We start from the raw sequence: 25,788 nt of genomic DNA on the forward strand, positions 1-25,788 counted from the left end.
TGTTATCTTGGTATTCCAAAGCTCTTTACTAAAGTGGTTCTCCCACAGTGATTTCAGAGAGCCCTACACTCATCCTTTTGGAATTCCAAAATGATCTGCTGGCACCTCTCATTGGGGAAGAAGAAAATCTGCAATATAACCATGCTATTATTAAAAGCAGGAAATTCTTGGTTAATGTAGGTCTGTAACCACACAGAATTTAGGAGCAAAAATTGATTTCCATTGCTTGTATCCAAAAAGAATTGTACGATATGTGCACAAATAGAATAGCATAAGTGAACTCAGGCATGCAGTCACTTGCTTTTTCATCTCCTCTATACATAACAATGTATATGAGCAAGGAAGGAGGACAGAATTGAGCATGTACTATGGACTAGTCATTATGCTAGATTCTTTCATACATTTGTATACATGTTAGGGAGGTAGGTATTACTATGCCCATGATACAGCAGAGAAAATTGAGTCTCAGAATTTAAGAAGTTTATTCCAGATTGTGCAGCTATAAAGTATTCTGAAAACTATCTCAAGTTACCTGAAACATGTCCCAGACTATCCTTGTCCAGCACCTTGAAATAGAGATTTTCATTTGCTACTGTAAGGGAGGAAAAAGTTTTCCTCAATTTTAGGGTCCCTGGCTGGGTCTGAAAATTAAACTGACAAAGACAGATTAACAAGTGAAAAACACACAAATTTTATTGATTTTTTTTCATGTACATGGGAGACTTCACAAGAGAATGAAGAACCAAAGAAATGACTAGAGCAAAAGCTTTTATACCTTTTAGATAAAGAAACAATAAATTTATGAAGAATTGGCAAGACAAAAGGGTTTGAGCTAGGGGTAGTAAATGGTGAAGAAGTAACAAGAAAGTTAAGGGTGAGTTTAACAACGTTTTTCCCTATACAACTAAGTTTCACTTCAAAGCCTAAACCCTTAACCACCCATCTTTTATCCACTAGGCCTGTTAACTCAAATATTACTCTGAAGCTAAGTTCTAACTTGAATAGATCTAGACTGTTTATAATGAAACCTATTACCTTGCATAAATGAACCATGTTCAGGTCATAAACGATAGGAAATTATCCCAAAGGAGTGAAAATTGTTTGCAGTAGACCCATCTAAACAAAAACGTGTATAAATAGCTTGAATTAGCCTGTGTTTGCTTGTGCTAAGTACATTAACTCACAAGGAAAGTTCATTTAAAAAGTTCAAACCAGAAACAGTGCAAGTAGCATGACTGGTGCATAAAGAGACAAGTAGGTGAAGGAGGGGGTTGGTCATGTCAGCACCTTTTAGGGTAAAGGAGGAGGGAATCTGCCTTTAACTCATTAGCCAATCAGGCTCTGAGGCCACTTTCTAAAGCCACTTCCTGTCTCTCCTCTTTCTCTCTCTCGGTTTTGGTGGTGGGCTGGTGAGTGTGCACTTAATTTTGCTCCCTAATTGTTTTGAATTTCTCTTCCATGTGAGCCATGTATCCTGGTGGCAGACCTTTATTTCAAGCCAGCATTGGACTGTGTGTGAGTCGCAAGGTGATTAATTTTGGCTGTGTGGAGATTGGAGGAAGGCAGTGAAATGCTCTGCCTGGCTGGTTTCCACGTGGGCCTCTGCAGTTCTGGGTCTGCCTTCCTTCCCCGAGAACTGGTGACCTAGGAACAATAGACTCTGCTTCACATACAGAGTGCATGTGTTCTGGGAAAATGCCTGGATAAATTTTGCTTGGGGGTAATTGTTATTATTCCAATGCTGTTTTACCTTATATCTCCCTGGGTGAGAAGGTAGATCTTGGGAGAAGGAGTTCAGATGAGTACATTTTAACTCTCCTGTATCTGCAGGGCCCAGGTCCTCACTGGGTTTGTGGGAGCTGCAGTGGATGTCATCTTTTCTCAGAGTATTCTGGCTTTCCTAGTGAGACGAGGCAGCAAACTCTGAAGTCAGATGATTTCAGTGAGCCCTAAGAAGAGGTCCCAATTGTAATGTCACCACTGTGGTGAGGGTGTTCTAAAAAGCTTGAGATATACTGGAAGAGATCAGGGGCCTTAGCTTAGTACAAGCCTAAATCAAATTCCAGCACCACAGTTTACTACTCTACTGACCCTGGGCGAGTCAGGGAACCATTCTGAGGCTCACCTTTTGGAGATCAAAATATATGAAGGCCAGGCACTACTGAGTGTATAATAAATGCCAGGTACCTTCTAGAATTAACCAATAAATTTATTTTGGATATCTTTACTCTCACAATTTTTTTCCTAGTAATCTTGAGTTTAATTTCACCAGATTCCCATTTTTCTCTTTGCTATACATTAGTTTGAATATAATTTACGTGTTGGTTATCCTCACAGGCAGGTGTGAGAAAGACATAAACTAGTGGATAGAATGTAGTAATAGCTACTTGTAGACCTCTCATAATCCTTATAATTCTCAAGCTTTATTATTAATGTTATTTTTTGAATAGGTTATACATTCACATGGTTTAAAATTCAAAAGGGGTCAAAGTGTATAAAATGAAATCTAAGTCATCTGATTCCCCTCCCCAATAACAGTGTTAACAGTTTCTTGTGTATCCTTCCTAGATGTTCTATGCAGATATAAACAAATATATGTACTTATCCCTCCCCTCTTCCATGTACATACTCTGTCATGTATCTTACTTTTCCCACTTAAGATTTCCAAATGAGTAAACAAAGAGCGACCACATTCTTTATAATGGTTACATAGTAATCTAATGTATGTACATACCATAATTTATATAACATTTATTGGTGGACATTTAGGTAATTTACAATCGTATTTCCCCCAAAATGAATAACCTGGTACATAAGTCAGTTGTCACATGTGACATTTCAGTTGGGTTTTGACATATTCTTGTTTATAAGGACTCTAAATATGCAGTGCTTTCTGTTACTTGTATTTATTTTGTCACATAGTTAAGACTGGAAACCAACCAATACCCTAAATATCTTGATTGAGCAATCAAGGATTTTCTATTAAAAGAAAAACCACGCTGATGGCTTTTATGTGAATATATCTTTGCTCACTTCAGTTTAAGTAAGGGGTGGTTTATTTTGCTGTGAACGCATATTTAATGTTGAGAAGGAAAGACAGCATGAACCAGAGAAACCACGTGGTCTTTGTATTCACAAGGGCAGATGGGGCATGCTTGCAGTGTTTACTTAGCAAAATGTGTACTGGATATCCTCCTGAAATTATGGTGTTGAGTGAGTAAACTCATATTTTTGCATTAAGTTAGGAAAAGCTGAAATGTTTTTTGGGTTGTAAATATGCAAAATAGAAGAGGAAGCCTCTGGGAATTCCTCCAAAGCTATTTATTTTAAAAGTCTTAAAAGGCTAAGATCATGTCTTGTGAAATATCTGGTTTTCCAGTTAGGAAGTTGTGCTGATTGGGAGAAAATGCGTTTTGTTCCAATGGATGTATGCTTCTGTTGTTAAGGAGTAACTTTATATAGAATACATTGGAGTCTTCATTGTTAAGTAGGGAATGAGGGAAGAAGGAGCAAACTTTTCTCTGTTTTTCTTAAAAGACACAGAATCTTGGATTTGGAAGGGCCCTTATGAGTATATGAGTGACTTTCCTGGCTTCAAGATTATTGTGAAAACTGAAATTGTTAGGCAGAATATCTGCATTCCTACTCATTAGCTGGTTGAGCTTAGACACTTCATAATAGAAACAGCATATTAAACATTTAACTACATGCCAGCTACTGTGCAAAGTATTTTATATATATTTTTTTACCTCATTTAATCTTCATAACAGTTTTAAGAGGTAGGTGGTATTTGTCCTCATTTTACAGAAAGGGAATCTGAGGCTTAGAGGAGTTGCATAACTTGCCCAAAGTCACAGCAAATATGTGGGGGAGCCAGGATTCAAATCCAGTTCTGTCAAACTTCAAAACCCATTATCTTAACCACGAAGCTAAGGTGCCTGCCATTTTAGTCTCTAAACCTTGCTTACATACCTACAAAATGGAGATAACATAATACTTGCAAAATGAGGTAATATATGGAAAGTGCTTTATAAATTCTAAGCTAGTCAAAAGTATTATGAAATAAAATATCAAGTTAACAGGGTAGGTTTTATCACCTCTTGCATCCTGATTTCAAGTTACTCCTTCCTGCTGTTTTGACCCAAAGCCCTCAGGTACTCTATTTTCATTTGCTCCACCAGCAGTGGGACTGGGACTGGGTGCAATGGTGGTCTCTTGGAATGAGCTGCATGATGAGTCAGTGTTTCTTGTCTCACCACTTTTATTCATATATGCGCTGATTGGATTCCTCTTGTGCTGAGAGGTTAAAACAATCAGTATTTTTGGCTAAAATAGCTGACAGTGAATGGGAAACAACATGTGGGAGTCTGTTCTGATAGCAGTGTGTTATAGAGCTATCTGTAAAAGGGAACTATGCCAAACAACCAGTTTAGCATGTGCTTTCTATACAAAGTTTTGTATTGTTTTCCCTTTGCTTCAGGTTAAAGATGGAAGGAAGGTCACTGAGGAAAGAATGCCTAGGTGTTCAGCACCCTGTGTGCCAGCCCAGAAGTGGCACTGTGAAAGCCTCTATAACATCTGCTGCAGACCCCTAAAAATCAAGTGGGCTTGGATTTGGACATTCTCAGTAGGAATGGTTAAAGGCTGATGGGAGCAAACAGGCAAGTACTTTAACTTTGACCAAGATGTGATGCCTTCAAGTGTTCTCCGTGTCACATGTATATGTGTCTTTTCTATCTAAAAAAGATAGGAGGTTCTTTGAGTTACCATTGTATCCCATAATGCTGGATACACAGAGGCACTGAGGAAACTGGAATGGAGCTAAGTAAAATTGAGTGGTAATATAATCTTAAAATGGAAGCATCAGCTGATTTAGTATTACCAATTTGTAGTTTATGTCAGGCCTTCATGAAGTTATCTGTCACACATAGAAAATATACCTTTGGCCATGAGCACCAGTACTTTAAAGCATTTACTGCCCACGGGGAACAAAATGAATGGGTCATTGATTGTTTATGGGGTATTTATTAAATATTTACTTTAGCTCCCTAAATAATTCAGTAAGTATTAAATGGCCTTGACGTGGTAGAATGACCCTTGCTGAAGCATGACTAGAGTCCTGCAGGGAGCATCATTGGCAAAGACATCATATATTTCATATCAGGATTTATGTGCTAGGCTTTGTGAATGTGCCAAGCACACAAAGACCAGGCCCTTTGCAGTCTGGGTTTTGTCTGTGAGATGAGACAAATAGAGAAGTTGTACCTTTAAATCTATACTTATTTTCCTGTGACTTCCTTTCTTGCTTCCTCTCTATGTTCCCTTAGTTAATCTCACATGCTGTTGATTTGAAAACATTTTACATAATTAATGCACTATTCAAGTATAGGACAAGAAAGGAGTAAAATAACATTGATTATATCTCTGAGGGACTTAAAACATCTCAGTTTCTTTCTGATCTACTGAGCCAGTATGTCATTCTTAATACATTCTAAAGCAAACCATCTTCTGTAGCTCTGCTTGTTTCACGCAGGAAGTGGCACGGTAAAGTGAAGATATGGAGTTTTGACAGAACTGGGCTTAAATTCTAGCTCTTAATAGCTAGGTGACCTTAGGAAACTTGATTTAACTTCTCTGAGCCTCAAATTTCCTTGTAAATATGGGGCTGATGTAAAGTTTGAGTGAAATGATTCTTATACTTCTTGACAGTAGGAATTTTTAAGAATTACAACTGCCACTTCTTGTCAGCTTATTTTAGTTGTACCCATCCTTTAAGGCACTCCTGTCCAGCAGAACTTTCTGTGATGATGGAAATGTTCTATATTTGTACTGTCACATATGGTACCATTAGCCACATGTGGCTCTTGAGCAATTAAAATGTGACTGGTATGACTGAGGAATTTAATTTTTATTTAAATGGCTGTATGTGGTGTTACCTATTGGACAGTGCAATTTTTTTTACTGAAATATAATTGATGTATAACATTATATTAGTTTCAGGTGTACAACATAATGATTCAATATTTGTATATATTGTGAAATGATCACCATAAATCACCACACCTAGTTACAAATATTTTTTTCTTCTGATGAGAACTTTTAAGGTCTACTCTCTCAGCAACTTTCAAACATGCAATACAGTATTATTTTAAGTGCAATTTTATTTTTTATTTTTTGTGAAGAAGATCAGCCCTGAGCTAACATCCGTGCTAACCTTCCTCTTTTTGCTGAGGAAGACCGGCTCTGAGCTAACATCTATTGCCAATCCTCCTCCTTTTTTTACCCCCCAAAGCCCCAGTAGATAGTTGTATGTCATAGTTGCACATCCTCCTAGTTGCTGTATGTGGGACGCGGCCTCAGCATGGCCGGAGAAGCGGTGCGTCGGTGCACGCCCGGGATCCGAACCCGGGCCACCAGTAGCGGAGCGCACACACCTAAGTGCAATTTTAAAGCTCATGCAAGACAGACCTTTTTTCTTGATGAAGTGTTCCTTGACCAATGATTCTTCTTTTCTTAACATTTCATGTCTTGCTCTATCACTTATTTGGTACTTACCATGGACATTAATTTTTCATGAATCTTGTCTTTCTAGCTAGATTGTATTTGAGGTTATGGATTTTTAAATCTCCACATTGCTGCATGAAAAGGAATATGATAAAAGTATAATGTAATATTTTTAGTTAATAAGTTTTAAATAATCCTTAAATGTAATAGAAAAAATTTTCTAGTTAGTAATTAGGTGAAGAATAGGGAATAGTCTGAAGGTTGCCTGCAGGGATGAACTTCATGTCCAGTCTATTTCACCTGAAAGTTCAGACTTCATTCAAACTCTGGAAGAGGAAATTAAAGCTATTGCCATCTTGTGGCCGACTTGGGCTCCAAATGATGCTAATTCAATTTTGCTATGTCAAGGGAAGGTTTTCTTTAGTTTATTGCTATAAAAGTTTACCAAGAGTAAAGGTTAAATACAATAGGCATTGGCTCAAATGAAATTGAAATATGCTTTGAAAAAAGGCTATTTTGGATAACCTTCTCATTTATTTGAATCTTATGAGTTCTTGGCTTCATCCTTCCTCCCCCACCCCCCTTTTAGGATTTTGTGAATTTATTGACTGTGGTTACAAGTCTCTTCTGCAGTCTCATGCTGCATGGATTTGTAGAGGCTGACAGTAACCCATGCCGTTTATGCCCCATCTCCCTGAATTTGTTCCCATGGCTTCCAAGCTCTGGTTGCAGCCAGCACATGGCTCCTTCTTTTGCATACCTGTTCTCTTATTGTGAGACTGTTGGCTTTTATAACCTTTCAGAGGTTGGTTAGAGTTACTGTATAGTTTTACCCAAACTTTTAAATTTATACCACAAGCTAAGCTTTTGCAGAAGTCCCACCTTAATCTAATATTGAGTTTGGGCATTTGATGACATTTACCAAATAGATGGGTCAATTTATATTACTGAATGGAGATTCAAATAATGAACAGTTTTCCTTGAGGTTAATTTTCCTTGAGGCTATGTGGGTGTGACTTGGTGTGGAGTAGGCTGGTGTGCATTTAAGGTTTGTAATCATAACCTTTGTGTATTTTTCACTTATTTTTTATTTTCCAGAGATGATGCTAGGTGGTTGATAGACCTGTAGTTCAACTTGATTCCTAGATAGAAGCTGGAGTCATCTGATACCAGAGGTAAGTGTAAAAGAAAACCTTCATTTTTACCTCATTTGGATTTCTAATCACCTAGAAAAATTTTGGGGTCAGTGTTCTTAGTGGCTGACATTTGGTAGTTGAAGAAGCCTTAGTTCTACCTTAACAGGGTTTTCCTGGTTTAGGGACAAGTAGCAGGTGGTGGTTTGCCCTTCACCAGTCAGTCATTTGCAGTTTGCCATGATGAAATGCATGTTAAGTCCGTGTTTCAGCTGATCACTCTGATTAAACACATGCTCTGAGCAGACTACAGCTAGGGCAAACACTTGGAATTGAATTCTGCTTCTTGGAATTCTTACTGGGATCTAGCCTGTGATACCAGATGATTCTTAAATCTTTGAATTATGAATTTGATCAACAAAGCACTTTGTTGTGCTTTGATCTTTTGTGATATCTCTTTGAGATAGACAGAACTAGGGTCAAGATCCTTAATCTAAAAATTCAAACACTACAGAAAAAGCACTGATAACTAGTATAATTCTGTCAACACTTACCTTGGCAGTTTTTAAACTAATCACTATTTTATTAGTCTATATATAAGGTTAAGAGTATCTCAGAGATGGTTAAATCAATTCTGTCAGGATCATATAATGCAACACTATACAGTCACTTAAAAGTTATATGATACAGGTTTATCTTTCTTTTTTTTTTGTGAGGAAGATCAAGATCAGCCCTAAGCTAACATCCATGCTAATCGTCCTCTTTTTTGCTGAGGAAGACCGGCTCTGAGTTAACATCTATTGCCAATCCTCCTCCTTTTTTTTTTTTCCCTTTTTCTCCCCAAAGCCCCAGCAGATAGTGTACGTCATAGTTGCACATCCTTCCACTTGCTGTATGTGGGACGCGGCCTCAGCATGGCCGGAGAAGCAGTGCGTCGGTGCGCGCCCGGGATCCGAACCCGGGCCGCCAGTAGCGGAGCGCGCGCACTTAACCGCTAAGCCACGGGGCCGGCCCCAGGTTTATCTTTCTTGAAATGGAAGGGTAATCATGATACATTAAGTTAAAAGCAAGTTACAGAGCAATATGTATCATCCTTTTTCTGCTTAAACATTTTTAATACTTATGTTTACTTGAGAAATTGTCTGAAAGGATATATAGATGGTTCCCGACTTACAATGGTTCAACTTATGATTTTTTGACTTTTTAATGGTGCAAAAACAATACTCATTCAGTAGAAACCATATTTAAAATTTTGAATGTTGATCTTTTCCTGGGCTAGGGATAGGCGGTTCCATACTTTCTCATGATGCTGGGCAGTGGCAGTGAGCCACAGCTCCCAGTCAGCCCCGAGATCACAAGGGTAAACAACTGATACACTTACAACCATTCTGTACCCATACAATCATTCTGGTTTTCACTTTCTGTACAGTATTCCATAAATTATATGAGATATTCACCACTTTATTACAAACTAGGCTTTGTGTTTGATTTTGCCCAACCGCAGGCTAATGTAAGTGTTCTGAGCATGTTTAAGTTAGGCTAGGCTAAGCTATGATGTTTGGTGGGTTAGGTGTTTTAAATGCACTTTCAACTTAATGATATTTTCAACTTATGATAGGTTTATCGGGACGTAACCCCATCATAAGTTGAGGAATATCTGTACTCAAATACTAGGGATGATTGTCTCTAGAGTTGGGTTCTATAGGTGATCTTGTTAAGGTCCATTTTTTGACTTTATTATTTTCATGTATTGTATAATTTAAAGTTATTTTAAGCAACCTAGATGGGATACGCTTGTATTCTTTACCTATGCCTACATGTTTCAGCAGAGAATGGGGTACAGAGGAGTGTGAAATATAGGAAACACAAATAATTCAAAGTAATATCAGCACTTGAAATGATTTTTTTAGCTTTTGCAGAAATGAAATTTCAGGTTACCGAAACTAGATCTGAGTCTCACTTCTTTCCCAGCCTCGAACTCTTGGGTGCTGTGAATCCTGGATATACAATACATGAAGACAGCATTTTTCTATTATGGTAAGGCTTATGTTGAAATTGAGAAGCTCTGACGTACATAAGAATCTTTGAAAATTCAGCTTTGTGACTTCATGGCTAGCTGCTAAGGTGCTACAAATTGTTTTTTTTAAAAAGTCAATTAAAGATGTTGAGAGGTAGCATAGTTATAGTAGTTATACATGGGTTCTAGAATCAGACTGGGTTCAAACCCATCCTGTCACTTAACTAGCTGTGTAACCTTGGCAAGTTTCTTAACATCTCAGTGTCTTTTAGTGTCTTTATATCTTAGAAGATGATAACAATAGTGCCTGACTCAAAGGAATTGTATTTGACTTTGAAGATTAAATTAGGTAATAAATGTGTCGTGCTTAGAACATTGTTAAGCATGTGGTAAATGCTCAATAGATGTTAGCTATTTTGTCATCAGAGCCCATGTGTATATTATCTTAGACTTTGTACTACCTGGCAATTTCTGACGTCTGCATAATAGGTTGTCAGAAATTCTTTGTTTTTATTGCTTCTGTACATCTTTCCGCCAATTGGCCTATCCCTCATTATCTTTACCCCTAGCACCCAAACCCTAATTTAGTTCTAGAATTAGGCAAAGTATAGTAATGAGGACTATAGTGTATATCCCTATATAATTGTTTCAATAACATTTTCTTTAATTAATTAATCTTGTTTTTGGCACTAATTTATTTATCATCTAATTCCTCATTTTGTCTGTCTAGCTGGACCAATTGATACTTAATAGTTCTTTTAGTTCTTGAATGACTCTTTAAAAAAATTTAGATGTAGTGATTCTTATAAGAGTCACTTAATGTCTTTATTTTTATTTTTTTTTATTTTATTATTTTTTTTGTGTGTGAGGAAGATCAGCCCTGAGCTAACATCCATGCCAATCCTCCTTTTTTTTTTTTTGGTCAGGAAGACTGGCTCTGAGCTAACATCTATTGCCAATTCTCCTCCTTTTTTTTTTTTTCCCCCCAAAGCCCCAGTAGATAGTTGTATGTCATAGTTGCACATCCTTCTAGTTGCTGTATGTGGGATGCGGCCTCAGCATGGCCGGACAAGCGGTGCGTCGGTGCGCACTCCGGATCTGAACCCCGGCTGCCAGTAGCGGAGCGCGCGCACTTAACCGCTAAGCCACGGGGCTGGCCCTGTCTTTATTTTTAATAAATTTTTCTTAAAATGATTGGAGATAAACTTTGATGGCTGTTCCTCTCACTGCCTGGAGCCTTAGGTAGTGGGATTTTAGTCCATCATAAATCAAAGCTGACTTGTCTTCACTCGGGGCACCATGGGATGGGTTGGCTGTCCGTTAGTGCCTTCTGATTTTTGCGGAGTCAAACAATTACAGAGCAGATGGTAATTCTAGATTAAGAAAATGTACCTGTGATTTTAAAAAAATCAAAAAAACTAATTTTAAAACATGGGGATATGGTATATGCAAACTTTGATTGCAATAGTATTTGAATAGCACTGATCTAAGGCTGTAAAAGAAAGAGCTCTAGTCAACTGATTCTGGGAGTCAGTCAAACATTATACTCTGAAGTCATTCATGTTTAAATTTTAAATGGTTTACTCAGTTTCTACTGAGTGCTTGTTCACACATTTCAGGACAGTATTATCTTTTTTTTTGCAGCATGAAGGTAGATGATTCTTCAAATTAAAGGCGGAAGCTGACTTTGCTCATCAGAAATGGTTTACAGAATTAACTTGCAAAAATGTAAGAGGCAGCAAAGGAAAGAGTAAAATATTTTCTTCTATCAGTCTTAGATTCTTTGCTAGATTGTAAATTCCATGAAAGCAGGATAACTTCCTTATCCCTAATACCTGGCCCAGAATAGGTACTCAAAAAATATTTGAAGTGAATTGAAATCTCCATTGATTTTTTTTTTTTTTAAATCTCTGGAAAATGGCAACCATTTTAATGGCATTTCAGCAAGACATTTACATGGAATAACTGGGACTTAAATTACGACTGATGTAAAATGTATATATAGGTACATTAAACTATCTGGGTACCAATAAGTCTACTTAAAACTCTTAATATCTGATTATGACTTAATCCTTTAAGAGGTAATGAAGAATGACTGTCAAAACAACTTATGTATGTGAGGAATAGATATATAAAAGCTACTGATATTTAATAGGAAATCTTTTATTATGAACATTTTATTTATAGCCTTATTGGATATTTATCATTGATTTAAGTTGCATCTACCACTCAGATATGGTTAAAAAGTCATTATCTCTACTTTATATTTAATGTTGAAATATTCTCAATTGTTTTGGCTAAATTATACTTCATGGATTTTTTTGTCTTATATACTGTATTTGCATTGATAAGGGTATATTTAACATGCAAAGGGTACAAAATCCACATCCAAATATTGGAAATCTGATACACTTCACTGTGTTTTGGAATGAGATTTAATATTCATACTTAGGATAACACAAATGGTATGCAACTATAATAACTTCTATTAGAATGTGAAACCTATTTTTTAGATTAAGATTTTTCTATTAAAACAAATACAAGTATTAAATTACTTTTAGAGTAGAATGATGCTTATCAGACGAAAATTCAAAGATAATAGGGGAAAAATTATCTCTGAAACTCTCGGAGAAATGTGGTACATAAATACTCATAATATAGCTGATAGTTACTTAGAATATCTACACAGGATCAAAATCAAACTTTATGGTAAAAATATCATTTTTGAAAGGTGAAAGTAACCTGTAATTAAATGGTATAAGTGATGTGTAAGAACAAATTGTGCTGTCTGAGTTTATCCAGACTCCTTATGTTAGGAAGAATGGATTGAAGATCTATAAATGAAAAGCAAACCTTAAACCTATAGAAAAGCAAAGAATATGACATTGGAGTAGACATAAGCACAAAAAGGAAAGATTGATAAATTTGTGTACACTAAAAGTCAAACTTATGTTTGCATGCCATATAACTGACAAAGGACTCCATATAAATCAAGAAAATGATCAAAAGATATAAACGGGCAATTCACAGATGAGGATCCCTGAGTAGTCATTCACGTGAAAAGATACTTATTCTCACTAGTAATGAAAGAATTGCACATCAAAACATTGAGATACCATTTCACTGCGATCGGATGGGCACAAATGAAAACAAAACAAAGCAAAAAAACCTGACACTTCCACATGTTGCTGAGTCTGGAGTGTGGGCTCTCAGCTTTCCTGGTGGCAGTGAAATCTGTTATTTGGAGAATGGTTTGGTGACATCTAGTTTATTTGAAGATGCTTATACACTAACCCAGTCTCTGGGTATTATATTCTATTCATACCTAGACATGTGTACTCAAGGAGATGTACAGAAAGTTCATTGCAGTATTGTTTTTAATTGTAAAAATCTGGAACTAATGTCCATTAGAAGAATGGATAAATAAATTGTGGTGTATTTGTAGTATTTGGCTGTTAAAATGAATTAATAGAAAGTATGTGTATTAACTTGACTCATTAACTTTGAGACTATATCTCAAAAATAATGAGTTAAAAAATGTCCAAGTGATATGTGCTGTGTGATAAGATTTAGTACTTTTAGAACATGCAAAACAAAGATGTATACACATATACTAATAGTGTAAAAGCATGCATGAGAATGATAAATACTAAAATCTGGCTTGTTTACCTCCAGAGAGGTAGGAGGAAATTGGGATTGAGCTGTACACAGGGGAGGCTTCAATTGTATCTTAATGCATTATTTCATTAAAAAATATCAAATGTGAGAAAGATTTGGGTGTATTTAAGCTGAGTGATGGTCATTCTCCACATATTGTTGATATGCTTGATATTTAATAATAAAAACCAGTATTTTAAAAAGCTCTTTTTGGTGGATGGGTTTTTGTATCCCAGCCTTCAATGATTTCAGTGGTCTCATCTCCAGGAGCACCCTAGAAAAGCCAGTTAAGAGTTTGTCTGTGCTATGAGAGAACAAGACACATACCACCAAGAAGCAGGTTAGGTCATTTCCTGGTGTTCCAGACGACTGGGATATTAAGACTTTGTAGCTCCCTCCCTTTTTTTCTATCTGGCAAAAGATGTTGGCCAAAAAAAGAAAAATAAAAAAAAATTATGTATATATATATAAAGGAATAGGCTTTTAGCCAACTGTTGGAAGTTGGAAACTGATTTAGAGAGAAAATGGTGTGGGGAACACTAAGGTTTTGGGAATCGACAGGATCATCTTGAAGCAGGAAGGTATCTCACTGCAGTGCAAAGGTCATTTGGCTAGAAACACAAAGTTAGGTACTGGTCGAATTGGAATGTTTTGTGTTTATAACTTTAAATAAGATTGTATCCTTTTATTGTCCTTAAAGTAGTATTTCTTAGGAAATATTTTAGGAAATGTATACAAAGGTCACGATGGCCCTTTCTAATTACTGTGAGCAAGTTTCAAGCAGACAAAAAACTAGCAGAAAGTTGTTTAATTAGGTCAGGTTTTTGTCTGAAGGAGAAAGGTTTAGTATTACAGATTCACAACCCACAAAGGGGTTTGCAGGGATGGGTGTCCACTGTGTTGCTGATTTATTGGACTGTAGCTGTTACGAATTCATACTGGGGTCACATCATCTGGAACGGTGGCTACGAAAGACAGCATTGAGGCTTATATCCCGAGGACCCCTCAAGCCCTCCTCCTCAGCTTCATTTCTAATGTGAATTCTAATAGACTAATAGACTGAGCAGTAAGCACAGAACAGAAAAGAAAGTAAAACGTACAAACATTTAAACAATTACAAGCAGGTCCAGGTGAGCACACAGGCAGACGACCTCAAAAAACCTATGACACCAATCCTATCGCTTCATTTCAAGCACTGTAATGAATTCATAATGCAGACTTCTAAATCAAGGAAAGTTCTGTTTTCTTTAAATGTATACAGAGGATGTGTAAAACCTGGAAAGATGTCTGCTTCAAAACGGATAAAAAAATGAAACGGCAGAATCTACCTCAACGTGGAAGGGATAGCTGTCCAATTATAGGTATCACACGATTTATGCGAATTCTTCCTGAAACTACTTAGAAAGCCTGCACTGCCCAGCCGGTGGGTACTCCCCAAATTTTCCCAGGACATACACCTGCGTGTACTCAGAGGCCGGGGCTCAAGCCGGCCCTGCTGGCTTCTCAACTGCCCCCCTCTGCTCTTACTCAGGACACTTTGACCTCAAATATTACACTCACGATAGCTAGGATGTTACTCTCGTGCCAGTCGAGCGCTGAAAAGGGCACACAATGACACTATCTGCAGGGCTCCCAAGTGGGAAACCTACGCCAGTCTCAGATAGTTTCGGGCCCTCAGCGTCTCAGACTCACGTACCAGGTGGACGCGCGGCCGGAGTCCGGGTACCACCACCCGGCGAGTCCCAGGATCCTGAGCGGCCGGAAGCCCCCGCCCCGACCCGGCAGTCCCCGGGAGGACTCTGCGCATGCGCTCTCCGACGCAGTGGCGGCGTGCGTGGCGAATCCTCGCTCCTCGCGGAGCTGTAGAGGCAGCGGCGTTTTCCCGCGCTTTTTCTCGGCGCCTCAGGTTGGGTATTGTTAGGTATTTTGTTTGTATTATTATTGTTATTATTTTTTCTGTCAAGCGCAGAAAGCGGGCCCAGAATTCCAGAGTGAAGTTTCTGTGAGTCTAATTCTCAAAAACTTGGCCCTCGGTAATTTGGACAGCTCATTGAATTGGCCCTTTCCCCACCTCGTGGAAAATTTGGAATTAGCTGTGTCTCTCGCTCTGCCGGAGGAGGGTCTCAGCTTCAAAACTGTTCTCAGCCCTTCTGCTTCCCCTGTGCCCATCACCCTCTTGAGACAAAATAGGCCTCAGATCTCCAGCTGCCAGGTGCCATATGCCTGTGGAGATCACTCGGTGGGGACTTTTGGGGTAAAAGTGTCAGAGCGTCCTTGTCATCCCTGTGACCAAGGCAACATTATTGATAGATTTGTCAGTTGATAAATGTGAACATTTTTCCTTGGTGTTTAATTGGTGTGTTGCTATTATTTTATGCAGTATGTGACTTATTTTGGTTTATCCAGAATATTGCTGCCCAATTTGGGTTAATAAGACTCCAGTGAGAGCAGGCACGATATTGAAAAGTAACTTGAGTATTTATATAGTTTTACAAATGTTTTAAATAGAAGCGTAGCATTGAATAGTATTTATATTAATAGGTGAATTATTTAATTGGTGATAAAAAATCTGCTTTTAAACAGATTTTCAGGCTTCATAATGGTCGATTACTTGAATGAATTAGGTTAGTTTCCGTTGAATACTCTCAGGTTACTACTCTTTTTTAGTCAAGGCAACACAGGTAAAGAATCGGAGAAATCAGCATATATGAAAAACCTAAAAATGTAACTTAAAATACTTTGCACTAAAGAATGGCTAAAATCAGTGCCTGGACTTTTATATCTGCCAAGTGTGAGAAGTGATACTAAAATATTCCAGCAAACTATGAATGGGTAATAAATTTGGATTTTTGTTTAGATATTGAGGAATGGCAGATGCACTTATTTTGTTTCTATTTGTTTGTACTTTGTAAATGTTCTTAAACTTTTTTTCCCATGTACGTATTACTTTTGATTTTAGTAAGATTTGGAACCGCCTGTCTTTAACTCTTTCCTTAAAAATTTTTTTCATAGCCTGTGTAGTGATTTGCACCGAGAAGGAGCACAATTAATATTGTTGAGTGACTGAAATGAATATGATCATAATAAATACAAAAACAAAATAAAATGTCCATTATTTTGTCATAAAATAAAAGCACGCTTCGTTATTTACTTATTTCATTTTCACTGCGATTTGACTTATTTGACCTTTTCCTTTACCCCTTATTAGGATTCTCTTCAGCATCTGGAGAGCTCACCGTCTGTTATGTCTTTGTGTGAAGACATGCTGCTTTGTAATTATCGCAAGTGTCGCATCAAACTCTCTGGTTATGCATGGGTCACTGCCTGCTCTCACATCTTCTGTGATCAGCATGGCAGTGGTGAGTTTAGTCGTTCACCAGCTATCTGCCCTGCCTGCAATAGTACCCTTTCTGGAAAGCTAGATATTGTCCGCACAGAACTCAGTCCATCGGAGGAATATAAAGCCATGGTATTGGCGGGACTTCGACCAGAGATTGTGTTGGACATTAGCTCCCGAGCACTGGCCTTCTGGACATATCAGGTTAGTGCTTAAGCTAGTTTCTCTGAGAGTATGATTTGAGGCATATATGGAAGCTTCTAATATTTTTCCTTCACTGTGTTTGTATTTATTTTTTATGAATGTATGGAAAACTTTCTTTTTAATAAATTTCCTTTTTTTCCAAAAGTAATATGTTTATTGTTGAAAATCCAAAAGGAAGAAAATAAAAAACCACCTATAATTCCATCACTCAGATATAATCATTGTTGATATTTTTGTTTGTATATTATCAGACTTTTTCTGTGCATAAATATATATTTTGTATATATATTTTGTGTGTACAAAAATAGGATAATACCATACATGCTGTTTTTGTGGCTAGGTAAAGTTGATAATTTTTATGCCTATTATGAATATTTTATTAAATATTTTTAATTATAATATTAATGGTTGCATTGTATCATAATTTATTTCCAAGTTATTAAAAAAATGCTGTGATGAGCATTCTTATCATCAAATTCACATCCTTAATTATTTGCTAAGATTAAATTCTTGAAAGTGGATAAATACCTTTCAAAATTTTAAAAATTGCAGTATTTTTAAATTGCCCTCCAGTTAGACCATATCAATTTGTGTTCCCTTAAAAAGTGTGTGAGCGTGCTTAGTTCTCTATACTTTCTACTCACCAATGAGATATTAGTAAAATGGAATCTCATTGCTCTTTAAATATGCATTTCTTAGATGACTTTTAGATGAATACATTTTTAAATATTTTTAATGTATTTTTCTTTTATGAAATTCCTGTCTCAGGAATTTTATTGATTTGTAAAAATTCTTGATATATACCTAACTCATATGTTGCAAGAAATTTTCTCTATTTTCACTTATCTTTTCTTAGTCTTCATTGATTTTTTTGACAAACAGAAGTTGAAAATTTTTATGTTTTCGATGTAATCATAATTTTAATGATTGCATTGTATTGTAATTTGTTTCTAAGTTATTAAAAAAGACACTGTGATGAGCATTCTTATCGTCAAATTCACATCCTTAACTCTTTCCCTTTATGATTTCTGCCTTTGATGCCTTCTTAGAAAGACCTTCTTGTGGAGACGTTTAATCGTGTCCTTGAGTATATTGTTATATCTTGTATAAGCATTTATAATAATTCTTCTTAAAGGTTCTATTTGTCATCCATCAAGTAAATATTTTCATTATATTTTTCTGGGTAAGACGTTCCTTTTTATATCCTCCTGTATCTTCTTATACTTATCTTTATTGTATTCTTTATATTATATTGTAATTACCTATATACTTGTTTGTCTCCTTTAGTTGGGAGACTTCTTTAGGTCAAGTTTTGATTCCTGTATATCTCTGGGTCTTCAGTGACCATGATAGTTAACTGATCTTAAGTAATACTTATTGACTGAATAAATAGACACTGTATCTTAAAGTAGGTTCCTATTTGAGGGGTAGTATTGACTGAACATGTTATGTGTGGTATTATTTTCATCTTTTGAGGTATGGTGGAAACTAGTGAATAAGTTAGTAAGGTAGCCAGAAATGAATTTTTATTTACTTCATTTATGCATTTTTCTCCTGTTTAGTCATTCAACATGTATTTTTCGAGTACCAGGAAACATTTATATTTCATGTAGCTTCTTAGGTGCTGTGTATACGATAATGAACAAAACATATGAGCTTCAAGGAGGCTATGGTTTAGTGGTGATAAAGATTAAAAAAAAAAACAACCGAAAACAGACATTTACAATACATTTTTAATGCCTACAATGATAAGGGAAGTGCAGAGTGCTATGGGACCACATAGTAGGGACAGATAATCTAGACTTGATGGAGTTACATCACACTGTAGAATGGGGAAATTAAAAATGGTTAAAAAAAAAAAAAAAGGAGAGTGCTCATATTTATCTTTCTGTCAGTATTCAAAGGGCAGTGAATCCAAAGATAAGCCAAAATTGGTTTCTGTGTGTAGTAATTGTCTATTGATGTGTAACAAGCTTAGTGGCTTGAACAACAAATTTAGTGGCTTAAAACAACACACATTTATTATCTTAGTTTCTGTGGATCAAGACTCCAGGTAGGGACTCTGCTCAGGGTCTCACAAGGCTGCAGTCAAGATGTTGACAGGGCTGCAGTCTCATCTGAACCTTGAGTGGGGGAGGGTCTTCTTCCAAGCTCACGTGGTTGTTGGCAGCATTCACTTCCTAATGGAGTATCAGACTGAGGGCCTCGTTTTTTTGTTTTTGTTTTGTTAAATGGACTTTATTTTTTAAGCAGTTTTAGGTTCATAGCAAAATTGAGAAGAAGGTACAGAGATTTCGCATACGTCCCTTGCCCCTCGCACATGCATAGTTTTTTCTATTATCAACATCCCCCACCAGAGTGGTACAATTGTTATAAATGATAAACCTACATTGACACATTGCTATCACCCAAAGTCCATAGTTTACATTAGGGTTCTCTCTTTATGTTGTACATTCTGTGAGTTTGGGCAAATATATAACGACATATATCCACCATGATAGTATCATATGGAGTAGTTTCACTGCCCTAAAAATCCTGTGTGCATCACCTGTTCATCTCTCTTTCCCCGAACCCCTGGCAACTACTGGCCTTTTTATTGTCTTCATAGTTTTTCCTTTTCCAGACTGCTACATAATTGGAATCATACAGTTTGTAGCCTTTTCAGGTTGGCTTCTTTCACTTAGTAATATGCATTTAAGTTTCCTCCATGATTTTTCATGACTTGATAGTTCATTTCTTTTTAGTGTTAAATAATATTCCATTGTTAGATGTACCAGTTTATTTATCCATTCACCTACTGGAGGACATCTTGGTTGCTTCCAAGTTTTGGTAATTATGAATAAAGTTGCTATACACATCTGTTTGTAGGACATAAGTTTTTAGCTTCTTTGGGTAAATACCAAGGAGCACTATTACTGGATTGTATGGTAAGAGTATGTTTACTTTTGTAAGAAACTGCCAATCTGTCTTCCAAAGTGGCTGTAACATTTTGCATTCCTGCCAGCAATGAATGAGAGTTCCTTTTGCTCCACATCCTTGCCAACATTTGGTTTGTCAGTGTTCTGGATTTTGGGCACTCTAACAGGTGTGTAGTAGTATCTCATTGTTGTTTTAATTCGCATTTCTGTGATGACATTTGATGGGGAACATCTTTTCATATCTGTGTATCTTTTTTGGTGAAATGTCTATAAGGTTTTTGGCCCATTTTTTAATTGGGTTGTTTGTTTTCTTATTGTTGGGTTAAGAGTTCTTTGTATAAGTCTTATCAGATATGTCTTTTGCAAATATTTTCTCTCAGTCTGTGGCTTGTCTTTTCATTCTCTTGGCATTGTCTTTCGCAGAGCAGAAATTTTTAATTTTAATGAAGTCCAGTTTATCAGTTCGTGATTTCATAGATTGTGCCTTTGGTGTTGTATCTAAAAAGTCATCACCAAACCCAAGGTCATTTAGATTTTCTCCTGTGTTATCTTATATGAGTTTTGTAGTTTTGTGTCTTACATTTAGGTCTGTGACCCATTTTGAGTTAATTTTTGTGAAGGGTGTAAAGACTGTGTTTAAAGTCATAGTGACCGTAGTATTTTTCTGGCTGCTGCACAGAGGCTGCTCTCATTGCTTGCCTTTTTGGCCTTCCCATAGGGCTGCTTGCTTCCACAAAGCCAGCAAGAGAGAGAGTATGCTAGTAAGACAAACTTTATATTCTTGAGTAATGTACTCATGAAGTGACATCCTGTCATATTTCCTGTATTCTAGTCACAGGTCCTGTCCACACTTAAGGAGAGGATAAGTACCAGGAGGCAGGAATAACTGGGGGCTATCTTATCTGTTCTCCATACTATGGATTACTTGGCATATAGGATTATATTTCTTAAAAACCTTTGGACTACATGTCACTTGTTAAGGTTAGACAAAAACTCACTTCTTTTGTTGGTATAATGGTAGTGGTTTGAGAGTATTCCTCCAGATGTTTTTTTTATGTATTTAGTGACATAACCTATTATTTTCTATAACTGTCCTGTTCTACATCCGGCTTGCTTCTTAACCTGGTTCGAAATGTTAAAGTAACAACATCCTAGTATAAGAGTCTTTCTTTTCTTTTTGTATTTGTATAAAGTTTTACAATATATAACTTTATATTTAATAAACATCTTAAAAATCTTTCTTTTTTCTCTTGGGACAGGTACATCAGGAGCGTCTCTATCAAGAATACAATTTCAGCAAGGCTGAGGGCCATCTGAAACAGATGGAGAAGATATATACTCAGCAAATACAGAGCAAGGATGTAGAATTGACCTCTATGAAAGGGGAGGTCACCTCCATGAAGAAAGTGCTAGAAGAATACAAGAAAAAGTTCAGTGACATCTCTGAGAAGCTTATGGAGCGAAATCGCCAGTATCAAAAGCTTCAAGGTCTCTATGATAGCCTTAGGCTACGAAACATCACCATTGCTAACCAAGATGGTACCCTCGAACCATCCATGATCACGCAATCTGGTGTTTTTGGCTTCCCATTAGGTAAGAAAGGACATGTAATATCCAATATCTGTTCTTTAAATCAGTGATTTTTCACACTCTGTACAGTTCCAAGCAGTCAGTGGGGACTCCAAAGGCCTAGAATGGTGGTAGGCTCTAGGTTCTTCATCCATGTCTCAACGTGTACATCATTGCTTTTGTCTATTCTATTTGCTTACATTTAAGTTACATCTTGAATTTGAACAGAGAGTAAATCTCTCCAAAATAAAAGTTTGAAAATTGCTACTTTAAATGAAAAGCTATTTAGTTGTGGTAATAATAATAATATTAGCTGCCATTTATTGATTCCTTACTGAGTGCTAAGCACTGTTATAATTTTACATGTATTCATGTTTTTATAAAATTTTTATAAAACTTTATGAGATAGGTATTATTATTATCCCTATTTACAGATCCCTATTTACAGATGAGAAAATTGAGACACAGAAAGTTTAAGTAAATTAGTCAAGGTCACAGAGCTATCTTTAGAGCCCACACTCTTAACCATTTGCTATCCTCCAAGAAGGCCATATTTTAGTTGCTTTCAAATGGCAATACGGATTGCACAGTTCTTTTCTTAAGTAACTGGCAGTTGTCTGGTTGGTTGTTTTTTTTTTTTAATTCGTTCATCCATTCATCAAATACTTATCAAACATGTTTCATTTGCTAGGCTGCTAGGCATAATCCTAGGCGATGAGAATATAAAGATTATCCAGATAGGATTCCTGCCCTCTGGAAGTGCCCAATCTAGGCTGATACAACTCTTTTCTGCTTATTTGGTGCCTTGACAGATGCAATGAGTCTCATGATTCTTCCTGACTTCTCCCTTTTATGGTACTTTTGATATAACAGAATCCAATAGATTTTTACTATGCTATCAATATAAAGTGTTTTTGGCATACAAAAAAGTGAATCATCTTGTGCTGGCTTTTCCAAAATACTCATTTTTGAATTTTGTTATAGGCTGAGGAAAAAGATTTAGTGGAGGAGATGATGTCCTAGAAAAGGCATGAAGTAATGTGATGAGGAATATCAGATATAAGAACTGAAACAGAAACAAGTTTCTGCTTGACTTTTAGTTAATCATGTATTATAATTTAGTCAATCAAAGTGTTATTGTATATTGGCATTGTAGATGTTCTTATTTTTTTCTTGTCACTGTCTACACTTATTTTGATTTCTTTCATAGTCACTAATTCTTTCCTGTCCTTTTTTTGTGCACACTTACTTTTTTACTTTTACTTCTTGCTACCATTGTTGGCTTGAAGCAGATGTAGTCAGCATTCCGCTATAGTTACATGTTCCCTTTAAAACTTGCAGAAGCCAAGGAAGGGTTCAGTGGAAGTTGTTAAATGCTGATTTAATCAAATCTATTGTTTGATTTTTCTTAAGACTAGTCTAATTGATCTTGTGTCATGAGTATGTGCCAGGTTTTCATAGTTGTCATATATTTTCTAGAGTATTTATGGCAATCTTTTAAAAAACATTTGTTCTTAAAGAACCTGGGACAAAAGGTTTTACACACACACACACACACACATATATATGATATTCCTTTGAAGTAGATTAAATAGATAACGAATAAAATTATGATATTGTAAATTCTAGCTCTACTAAAAACATATTTCATTGTGTCAAATTACTTTTGGTCATGAGGTAATGGCTGTCATTGGAAACTGCATCACAGAAGAAGGTCAGTATATACTGTGGTAGGGGGAAGGGGCCATCATAGGCCTTTACTTTATCCAACATTAGGCTTATATTTTATCCATCTCATAGAAGTTGAGTTCTATTAAAATATTTATTGAATGAATTTTGTCTTTTTGTTCTTAAAGATCTATAAGAAAATAGATGCTTAAATTTTTCCCCTATTTTTTTTGTAGGGAACAACTCCAAGTTTCCTTTGGACAGTACACCAGTTCGAAATCGGGGTGGTGGAGATGGAGATTTTCAGTTCAGACCATTTTTTGTGGGTTCTCCCACAGCACCTGAACCCAGCAACAGCTTTTTTAGTTTTGCCTCCCCAAGTCGTGAATTAGAGCAGCAGCAAGTCTCTAGCAGGGCCTTTAAAGTAAAAAGAATTTAGCTCACTTTACAGAATGTTTCTCTGTTCACTTTCAGTGATTTCATTTAGCAAATAATCTTTGTTCTAGTTAAGAGTCACCAACCTCCCTGTGGTATTAAAAAAGTTGTCTTCACATTTTCAACTTATAAGAAACTCAGTGGCAGTGGGGGATGGCTTTAGAGTTTGGTTTCTTTTTCTGTTTCCATTCCAAAAGGGATGAGCATTTTATTAAACTCACTTTGACTGTGAACTGTTGAGTTTTCAACCATAGTGAAAAGGTTACAATATTATTGGGAGTTTTGTAGATCACCATTTGTTTCTGTCTGGGATATTTCTGACTGAGCTATGTACTTATGCATATGTATATAAGTACCCATGTTATATGTCTACATGTCATTTTGGGTTCTGGTATTTATGCATATACGTATATGTGTTCCTTTACATTGGTATTTTGCTGTATTTGCCAGTAGATTTATGTGAACATTTTGGTCTCAGGAAATGGCAGGTGAGTCTGTAGCTTGTTATTTGGGTGTGTACATTTATTTGCATATGTTTATGTATTTGCCCTTGTATTAACTTGTTTAGAGGTATGCTTATGTCAGTGAATGAGAGTACAATTTGATGCATATATGTTCAGTTCCTATTTCTGTTTAAAAATAATTTACATTGATAAAGTAATTTTGTAAAGTTGATTTTTTGGCATTTATTTTAAAATAAAATTACTTCTTTCTCTACCCTTTTGCCAGCTGTTGCCTTGTGTCTACTTATTTAGGAATGTACTTCTACTGCAGACAACTTACCAATATGTTATTGATCTCAAGAGATTATATTAATTAAAATACTTTTTTTTTTTTTTTTTTTAAAGATTTTATTTATTCAGTTTTTTCCCCCAAAAGCCCCAGTAGATAGTTGTATGTCATAGGTTCACATCCTTCTAGTTGCTGTACGTGGGACTCGGCCTCGCGTTGGACGGAGAAGTGGTGCCTCGGGGCGCTCCCGGCATCCGAACCCGGGCCGCCAGCATCAGAGCGCGCGCACTTAACCGCTAAGCCACGGAGCCGGCCCATTAATTAAAATACTTTTAAAGCTTTATTTCCTGTTTTCCTTTATTAAATAGTGAGCAGTTCTGACTACCATCACAGATAACTTATTTAAAAAATAGAGCCAATAAAGAAATTTGAAGGACATGTTCAGTAACTTTATGTCCTGTTAGAGGCAAGACTTGAAAGCATACTGGTTGCGGAAGCAGAACATTTGGATTCTAATTATATTTTTTTCCTGTATGTTGGTTTGACGAGTTTGAGTTTAAACTTTCTGGGCCTTTCTTTCTATATCAGTAAAATAAGGGATTGAATTAAATTATCCTTACAGGCTTTTCTAACTCTTAAATTTTATGATTTATTCTCATTGGTTTGGGAGGAATTACAATGGAATTACCCTAAATGCTAAATCCCGTTGTTTTTTAGGCAATAAAGTCATACTGAAATCATTTGAGGATATTTATATTTAGTCATTGTAGAAAGGCTAGTGAATACCCTTGCTTTACAGAATTGAATAGCAAACACGAAATGTTTTCTTCCTTAGAAGTATAGAATATAAAATCTCTTCAAAAATATTTTTTACTGTACCCCAAAGTTAAAATGGTGTCTGAGAAAGAGGATGAAAATTCTTAAGTTTTAAAATATCCCTCCGTATTTCAAAGCTAATCACACAGATTTTATAGATTACAATACAAAGTATTTTTCTTCCCTATGCAGTTTTAAATTTTGTTGGAAAATAGTTTGAGGAAATAATTTTATGTACATTCATAATTTCTGCCTTAAATCTTTGCTTCTTCCTTTGTTACATTCACAGAAGCAATTTGAAGTACAAGTAAGCTATAATTAAAAATAAAAAGTAAGAAGAAACTTTGACTATTACATGCTACTTCTTTTTTTTTGGTGAGGAAGATTGGCCCTGAGCTAACATCTGTTGCTAATCTTCCTCTTTTTGCTTGACGAAGATTGTCACTGAGCTAACATCTGTGCCAATCTTCCTCTATTTTGTATGTGGGACGCTGCCACAGCATGGCTTAATGAGCAGTGTGTAGGTCTGTGCCTGGGATCCAACCCTGCAAACCTTGGGGCGCTGAAGCAGAGAATGTGAACTTAACCACTGCAGCACTGGGCTGGCCCCTACATGCTACTTTTTAAAAAGTTATTTATTGAAGAGTTTTAATACATTCACATGGTACAAATTCAAAACGTACAAAAAAGACATACAGTGAAAAGTCTCCCTTTTCAGTCCTGTGCCCCCAGCTGCTCACTTCCCCTTTCTGGAAGCAATTACTGTTGCCCGTGTCTTGTGGCTCTTTCAGAGATAGT

General features: G+C 36.4%; 1 protein-coding gene and 2 non-coding genes across 8 annotated transcripts; all 3 read left to right on the forward strand.

Moving 5' to 3' along the window:
• The first annotated feature begins 1,401 nt into the window (after positions 1-1,401).
• On the forward strand, positions 1,402-24,159 carry CCNB1IP1 (cyclin B1 interacting protein 1). Of its 6 annotated transcripts, none has more exons than XM_087424429.1 (7): positions 1,402-4,661; positions 7,603-7,679; positions 9,548-9,674; positions 11,299-11,382; positions 16,520-16,852; positions 21,030-21,363; positions 23,244-24,159. In XM_087424429.1, the coding sequence occupies exons 5-7, from the start codon at positions 16,556-16,558 to the stop codon at positions 23,444-23,446; spliced, it is 834 nt and encodes a 277-aa protein (XP_087280555.1). In that variant the 5' UTR covers positions 1,402-4,661; positions 7,603-7,679; positions 9,548-9,674; positions 11,299-11,382; positions 16,520-16,555; the 3' UTR covers positions 23,447-24,159. The 6 variants fall into 6 exon arrangements, 5 of the variants coding, with proteins under 5 accessions (XP_087280555.1, XP_087280550.1, XP_087280544.1 ...); XM_087424424.1 differs by having other exon boundaries at positions 9,609-9,674; XM_087424410.1 differs by lacking the exon at positions 11,299-11,382 and having other exon boundaries at positions 1,408-1,527; positions 4,481-4,661; positions 9,609-9,674.
• On the forward strand, positions 7,870-7,946 carry LOC147917498 (small nucleolar RNA SNORD126). The gene has a single exon (XR_015551818.1). It is a non-coding gene; the product is annotated as a small nucleolar RNA SNORD126 (small nucleolar RNA).
• Positions 10,863-11,009, forward strand: LOC147917499 (small nucleolar RNA SNORA79). Its single transcript, XR_015551803.1, has one exon. It is a non-coding gene; the product is annotated as a small nucleolar RNA SNORA79 (small nucleolar RNA).
• Positions 24,160-25,788: the final 1,629 nt, after the last annotated feature.

Source organism: Ceratotherium simum, chromosome 3 (assembly GCF_057802395.1).
Source record: "Ceratotherium simum simum isolate JZ-2026a chromosome 3, ASM5780239v1, whole genome shotgun sequence".
Taxonomy (NCBI): domain Eukaryota; kingdom Metazoa; phylum Chordata; class Mammalia; order Perissodactyla; family Rhinocerotidae; genus Ceratotherium; species Ceratotherium simum.